Source organism: Akebia trifoliata, chromosome 13 (genome assembly GCF_017979445.1).
Source record: "Akebia trifoliata isolate Shusen 1 chromosome 13, ASM1797944v1, whole genome shotgun sequence".
In the NCBI taxonomy this organism is placed as follows: domain Eukaryota; kingdom Viridiplantae; phylum Streptophyta; class Magnoliopsida; order Ranunculales; family Lardizabalaceae; genus Akebia; species Akebia trifoliata.
The window spans coordinates 2,855,306-2,863,618 of record NC_141387.1 but is presented as its reverse complement, the minus strand read 5'-3'; the positions used below and the strand labels follow the sequence as shown (position 1 = coordinate 2,863,618).

Below are 8,313 nucleotides of genomic sequence, written 5' to 3'. Positions count from 1 at the left end.
GGGGAGAGGGGGTGTTTAGAACTATATATGGGAGAGAGGGAAGATGGCGGAGAAAGAAAGGGATGTCAGAGGAATTTTTTGTATTTTTATGGATAAAGAAAAGAATAAGTGAATGAGGAGAAATTGTTTGATCACACCACTTTTGCTCACAGCACCTACCATGCGTTCACATGAACCCGGGAATGATATTCCAATTTATAAAATTACCCTTGTTAGGATTGATTTTCCTTAATTTTGGGTTAGATAATTTTAATCCATTCAAGGTTATTTTAAAGAAAATTATAATCAAAAGATGACTTGAACTCAGTAGCTCTCGAGGCCTTTTGGTCATTTGCCCACTACTTTTTATTGATTGAAAAAAAATATATAAAAATATAACTTACAAAATAATATAACATTAGGATCTTAACAGATAAAGGAATGAATTTGTATCTAACTTGGGTCAAGGGTATCAACCCATATTTGATCCATTTTTTTTAAAATCAAAATTCGTCAAATTCGAATTCCAATCACTCTGATTTTAGATAAAATTTGATTCATTTTAAGCCTTTATGAAGTTAGGAACACTAAGCCTACCCTTCTTGAGGAGTTTATCAACGTTTGATTTATTACTAGGCCAACCCTTGGGGTTATGTGCTAGAGACTCCATGAGTATTGCGATGCATAATTCTATGAACAAATAATCACTCTACACTTCTTTTGTATATAAATTTTAAAAATTAAGTACTTTAAATCTTACTAAGGGTCATTGGATCCACATGAATTTCCACGTTGTCAATCTAACACAGCAACCGTCTCGATTTCAAGGAAAAAATTCAGATTAAAAAAAAAAATTCTTTTCAAGTTTGATATATCCAAAATGAAAAGCTACAAAATCTTCAAATTTAAAATTAAAATACAACAATAAAAAAATAATAATTTATTATTATTATTTTTAAATTTTATTACATAGTTCTTTGAATTTCATCCTCTACATTCCAGTGACACAGGATCAATATATTTTGGGATACAGTAAGGTGATGCAATCGTGAAATTTTCATTTTTCATTGTGTGGACAGGAGAGAGTAAAGTTTATCCGTTTTTCCATTGTCACTCCGCTGCATATCAACATATAGGAGGTGATGTGAGGGCTGTGAGCACAAAAAATTCTCGTCAGTAGTCTCTCAGTCTCTGTTGTACAATCATGGATCCCACAGCTGTATCTTATTAGTTCCAACCGCAATATATGTTAGTGTTTCCAATGTGATGTCAAAGAAATAAAATAAGGCGTTAAGTATATGTAATGGGTCCACCTTCATCTTTCTTTGTGTCTGATCTTAAATGTGACACGGCCCTTCTTTTCTTTTTTCACTTTGGACAAGTTGAATGGTGCAAGAAAAGGTGAGAATGTTTCAGGTTTCAGTTATCTCCTTGATTTGCTCCAATTATGCTTGGGAATTATGAGATGAATGAGTTGGAGTTTGATGCGAGTTCCTCGTATCAGTCTTATGCAAAGTGATTCTACTATGTCACGACTCACGAGACTTTAATTTGGTGTTATCTTTGTTCAAAAAATTTGATGCCTTCCTCCTTAAAAATGCATTGTGGGACACTTACATTAATGGTTTTGGTAGATCTTGTGAAAATGACTAATCAGAAAGGAGAACAAAAATCGGACACGATAAGAATTTACGTGATTTGACAGTATGCCTACTCCATGAATCATACTAAGAACAATCCTTATTTTTTTTATTTTACAGTTCTAAAGATCTCTATTTATAAAATCGGGAGTTACTAAATGCATCTATCTCTCAAAGAAAAAAAAAAAAAAAAAGAGATAAAATACAAGATAATTACACAATAATCTCCACTTTAACTTGAATTCTGTCACATTGAAGACATAACATAATGACTTGTCATACGTGCCTATCACTCCACCTTAATCTGAATATTAGATCACCTTAGGAAAATATTCCATAATTCTCTTTTAATAATCCTAAAAAGGAGATAAAATACAAGATAATTACACAATAATCTCTACTTTAACTTGAATTCTGTCAAATTGAAGACATAACATAATGACTTGTCATACGTGCCTATCACTCCACCTTAATCTGAATATTAGATCACCTTAGAGAGAAATAACACATATTTCACACAAACAAACTTTGCATCACCTATGTCAAGGATGCAATTCCACCTCAAACATGAATTAACCAACTGACTCAGCCACTAGTTTGTTAATACCACAAACAATCATTGGCCTTTTAAAATCACCAGCTACATTATTGAATCGTCATGATTGATTCTAACTCGATCACATGGCCAATGCTCATGTGTAGATGCCCCGAGCCGACTCCCTACTCAACTAAAAAAAAAAAAAAGACTTTGACTTGTCATCTCAAATTGTAGGAGTCACCTCACGATCATCTACAAGAAACACTCAAATAATACTAATTGTTCTTACTACTAAAGAGGCTGCATTGTCAAATACAAATCTACATATGTCATGTTCTCTAGTTCACTAGACTTCTCTTTCAATGTCCTAGTTAGGCTTTGCTGAACCAGGATGCCCTTCATTCTTCTTTGTCACAAATTGAAACTATCATTCCCAACGAATCTCTCGACATCAAACTTCGTGTTCGAACTCTTCACTTCCACTGTATTAAATCACAACGAAAATAAAGTATACTCTCCAAAAATACAAACAATATGTACTAATTCTCTGTACGAACCTGATTAACTTTGATACCAATTTGTGAAACTAATGAATCAGTAAAGAAAACAAAAATCGCACATGATACAAGAATTTACGTGCTTTGACAGTGTGCCCATCCACAAATAAGGAAAAAAAATCACTATCTTTTTTCCCTTTTTCTTGGTTTTACAATTCTTGATATCTCTACTTATATAACTGAGAGTCACTAAATGCACATATCTCCCCCCTTCCCCCCCCCCCCCCCCCCTACAAAAATATATATAAATAAATAAAATTAAAAAATCCCCAAAATTGAAAAAATCCTTGGCAAAAATATTCCATAATGCCCTTTTGATAATCCTTATAAATAAAAAAAAAAAAAAATACAAGACAATTACATAACAGCTCTATATGCAAGCATTCAGCTATAATAGTAGCTTATAATTTTTAGACTTGATGATTTTTCATTTGACTAACAAGAGAATACCTGAATACTATAAGATTATTATGCTAGATTGAATGTGCCAAAATGCATTTTTAGAGGGATTGTATTAACTTTTTTATGTTTATGAAAACAACAAGCTATTTTCTATTTTGATGAATTTTTCATTGCAATTCATTTTTCAGAAATATTGACACTGTTAATTTCGAAACTTTGTGTGTAGCCATAAATCTGAACCGTTGAATCATTTACACCTTTTTGACTGTTGTCTGATAATCATCTGGAATGCCTTGCATAGTAAAGGTGATCATGTGGGCGTACACGTGTGAGACAGATGTCCCCGAATATGGATGAGTGATCCATGGAGAAAAGTGCCTATGCTATTATGTCCATTAATTAACAATTTAACTAGATCAAAGTCCACAAAACTGCCTAGTTTCACTTAATTTTTTTTTTGTGTGGCCATCGACAAGGACTGTAGTAATGTGAGAGGTGATCTTGTTAGGTGTTGTAGCATTCCTTTTAGTTCTTGTTGAACTAAAACCAGGGGTATATCTGTAATTTGAGGTTTTATAGACTTTTGAAATTGACTGATTCTGACCTCTAGAGACCAGCTGTGGTGTCACTGTTGTGCTCAATATTCTAGATTTCATTCATGGTCCATATTTCACAAACTACCTAATCTGCCCCGGGTCCCAAAACGTTCAACTAATCAACTATTGTGACATTGAAATAAACCCTTGAATTACTATGACCGAAACTCTGATTAGGCCAAAAAAAAAAAAAAAAAATTATCCACACTATCTCATGGTAGTAACTATTTGAATAGATTTTTTTTATTTTTTTTAAGCTTTGGAGGACCGTACATGCCGACCACCCTAGCACATGTTAGTAATTAAATATAAGTACTTTTAGGTGGAGGGGCATCTAGAGATTCGAAGATGTGACTTGGGGAGAATACCCAGTTGTCCTTACCATCTCAGTTAAACCCTAATGGTACTATTTGAATAGAATTAACCTACTAACATAGTCAGACTATCAATCTTACTAATTAAGATTTTTGAACACACAATAACGCAATGGGAAAATCGACTATAACAAATTATATAATATGGGTAAACAGTTATAAATGCTTTTTAATTTACTCCACATGATGCACCCAAAAGCCCTACTAAGGCCACTAGTTTGATCATATTAGTTAGGTTAGAGATTTTCGAGTCCAATGAACTAATATATGATCCAATACTACATTTTGTTTTATTTATTTATTAATTTTTTTTTCCAATGTGATTGGGATTTTAGTTTTTAATGCCAAAATTGATTTCTTCATTAAGGGCTCATGAACAAATTCAATAATGGGTTCCAAACCAATGGTGAAAAACACTCAAAAATCTAATTGCTCGAAATCACAAAGCAAAGTTAAAACTATGATTATTCTTGTTAAACTAAGGGCATTTTAGCAATTACTTAATGAATTTGGGGGCATAATAGACAATTACATACATGCAATGCATATGTATTGTGTACGTAGAAATGTAGAATATAAAATTCTAAAACCTGAAAGCTCTAGAAGCATAGTAGTCATAGAAATTAATTAGAAGCCAAGTGGTCTTACTTTTCATAGATCATGCATAATAAAGAATCTTAAATATTTTTATGAAACTTTCTTTAATTTATATAAGATATAAGATGTTTTTGATCTTCTATTAGACCTCTATTCACAAAGCAGAGAACCAAAGCTACTCTAATGGCAGCTCTACTCTCAGCTCTCCTAATTCTACTAGACGTTCTTGTAACTTCTGCTTTGTCTCTACAGCTACATTTTATAAAAATTCATGTCCTCAAGCAGAATTTTTGGTTCGAAGAGTCGTAGAACAACATTTCAAGATAGACCCATCTATCCCAGCCGGATTACTTAGTTTACATTTTCATGATTGTTTAATCTGAGTAAGTTTTTATATTTCTTTCAACTGTTATATGGTAGATAGCCGAGAATCGAACAAAATAAAGATTGATCGAGGTTTGTATTGAACACAATGCCCTTAAGACAATTTTGTTCCCGCAATTTGGTACTCACAATGAACAATTGTCTTTCAGAATACAATGATCACATGTGCAGAGTCAACACTTCAATCTACACATCTAACGACTCGAACGCTAAGTTTGTACTTTTAAGAAATGCAGACGATAAATCATAATGTAAGTAAGTTAAAATAACAGAGAAAAAGAAAAAAAATTTGAATTAAAAAACTAACGTCAAAATGACCTATTTATAGAATAATAAAAGACATGATGTCTCTTGAAAATAGAAGATTCTAAGAGACATAATATCTCTTGAAAAAGGAAAGGTGTCTCTTAAGAGATAATAAAAAAATCAAATGACGTGTCCTAACTAGCCGAATAGGCATTCATGGAAAACAAGAGGTGTCCTTATTAAAGGATTGATCATTTTATGAATTTCTTTGACATTATGGTTTGATATATGTATCTATTTTTTATTTTTTCTTAAGGTGCTCATGCTATAGGATTCTGCCACTGTGGCTTCTTTGTCGACCAGCTATATAACTTCAGAGGTATGGGTCTTTCGGACCTAGATTTGGATCCAAGTGTTCATGACCTTCTCAAGAAGAAATGCCCGACATCCATTAATCAGATATTTAACATAAGCAAGAAGGATCCAACAGTGTTCATGACTCCGACAAGCGATACACCCTTTAAGCTAAATAGTACGTTCTATAATGGGGTACTCAACAGAGAAGCGGTTCTTCAGTTGGATCAAGGGTTGGCCTTCACCGATCTCACTCACAAATTGGCATCACGATACATACAAAAGCCAAATGTTTTCAGGTGAAAATTCGCAAAGGCCATGATCAAATTAGGAAATACAGGTGTTTTAACAGGACACCAAGGAGAGATTAGACTGAATTGCAGAAATGTAAATAAACGACATCAACATCGTGGAATTTGATGTAAACCCATTTTTGTTACCTCTTGCTCAGTGCAAGTTCTTCAATTTATCACACATTGAAACCAAATTTTATTACTACTTCAATAATTTCAATTGTAGACGACAAAAGAAACCCATGTGACATAAAAAGACAAGGACCAAAACATGGTCTAGCTGTTCACAAATGCACAACGCTTTCTTATCTGTCCCGATGTTCCAGTTTTAACCTCGATTTGACCCATCTTTACCATGGAATTGGCAAATTCGGTGAAGAATTCAGATAATGTGCCTTGGAGGAGTTGATTAACCAAAGATCTCGAAGTGGTATCTGTGGTAAGAGCTGCATCGGACACAAATAGACCCCGTCTCTTAACCAAAAGTCTGTAGTAGCTGAGATCAAAAGTCCTGAAACTACCCGGATCCATCTCAACTAATGTCGTGTTATCGTTTGGTGTCTTGCACTTATTAGCCCTTAAATTAGCGGCATACTCACTATCTAGAGCAGGATCTTCATCCCCTACGCCCGTGAAATTGTAGAGACGGTTACTAAATGCAGGACAATGGGAAACACCAATCGTGTGAGCACCTAGGACGACAAAGTTAACGAAAGTTACTAATATGGTTGAATGATTTAGTGGAAGGTATAATTAAGAATAATGACAAATGCACATGGTAAATCATACGCGGTACAGAACCGCATATTTTTTCCTTGTGTATCCGCAAGAAAAAGATCTATGGTTCTCAGCCCTTGCCATGCTAACCACGAATGATTAACCGTGTGCATCGATCACAACTTAAGTAGGGATTGTTTATACCGGACAACAAGACGAGATCTTTTACGTCTAGACCCTTTTGCGCAAAAGATGATTGTAGGGTGGTGAAGTTGAAAGTTGGTCTGGGGATGTTCGCTAAGGCCTCTGAGGCATTCGATATAGTCCCATCTCGACGCCCGGTGGGAACTTTCCAAAAGGGTCCTCCCTGTTAAGCAAATTAAGAAAAATTAAAATGGAAAAAACATTACATATGACATTGTTATGGTTTTGGGTTCCTTACTGTGGTAACAACTGAGTCTCTTGCAACCAAAGAAAGAAGATCTGCACATGAAACAACACCGGGACACTCAGCTTCAAGTAAGCTCTTCACTCTGTCAATGAAGTCGAAGCCACGGAGACTTTGATTTGGAGGAGCGTCCTTCTCTGCTTGATTGTTCGCAGTGTCATTTAGCAGCACAGATGCATCACAGCCCTTGAAAAAAAAATTCCAAAACATTAAACAAATGTAGAGAAAAATCAGTATCAAACAGAGGAAAACAGGTGATACTAACCCTCACAAAGCAGTCATGAAAGTGCATTCTTATAAAGGTGGCTGCCAACGTCGGGGCATTAGGGATGTGCTTCTTCACATAGTCTAGAACAATCTTCTCAGCTTTCGGGCAAGTTTGATCATAAAAACCCATCTTCAATTGAGCTAGAGTTGAACCCATCAACCCCAAAACAATCAAAACTATAATCCCAACATAGCCCATCCTTCTCATTTTGGTTTATTAGAAGAAAGTTCTCTCTTTCTACTATGTGTTTCTTCTCTGTATTAATGTTTCCTACCTTGGATTAAGATTTATAGACCTTTTTCATATTTGAATTAAGCCAAAATATAAAAAAGCAAAACTTCTCCACTTATCTAACTAGCATGTGCTTTATTTTATTGTTTTTGAATATTTTAGTTTACATTAAATATGGATTAGGTAGCCTTTGTCTTAAATGAGACAATTGAAGAATATTTGACTACTTGGGTTTTGTCTAGTAATAGCAGGTTAGGATTAATTTGCATGTACGGATCTCACTCTTCTTTTTTTCTTTGTTGAAAAAATTACTAAAAGAATCTTAAATATTTTTATATTTGCAAAAAAGAATCTATTTTAAAAAAATCACCAAAAACAAATTAATTCACTGGACAGTAGCGTTTTAATGTGTTAAAATACATTGTTTTACCAAAATTACTCTCGGAAAGATTAAAACTCTGGACCATCCAACAATTTGGCATTCACTTAAAACACTAGACAGTCCAACGGGTTACTAAAACACTGGATTTTCCAGCGACTTCATTCATCTTTCGTAAATTAATAAAAAATATTTAACCCTCTTTTAGTAATTCCCCCCTCCTTTTTATTTTTTTATTTTTATCATGACAGCAAAGAAATGTATATGGTTTTGGTGGATGTCAATCTGCCAGCACATACTTAATCAACCT

General features: G+C 34.0%; 1 protein-coding gene across 1 annotated transcript; it reads right to left on the bottom strand.

Annotated features, from left to right (window-relative positions):
- Positions 1–6,143: 6,143 nt before the first annotated feature.
- Positions 6,144–7,686, bottom strand: LOC147387311 (peroxidase 3-like). Its single transcript, XM_086420044.1, has 4 exons — positions 7,391–7,686; positions 7,120–7,311; positions 6,882–7,044; positions 6,144–6,652 (listed from the first exon to the last, which is right to left on the bottom strand). The coding sequence occupies exons 1-4, from the start codon at positions 7,598–7,600 to the stop codon at positions 6,237–6,239; spliced, it is 981 nt and encodes a 326-aa protein (XP_086276170.1). The 5' UTR covers positions 7,601–7,686; the 3' UTR covers positions 6,144–6,236.
- Between the last annotated feature and the right edge of the window lie 627 nt (positions 7,687–8,313).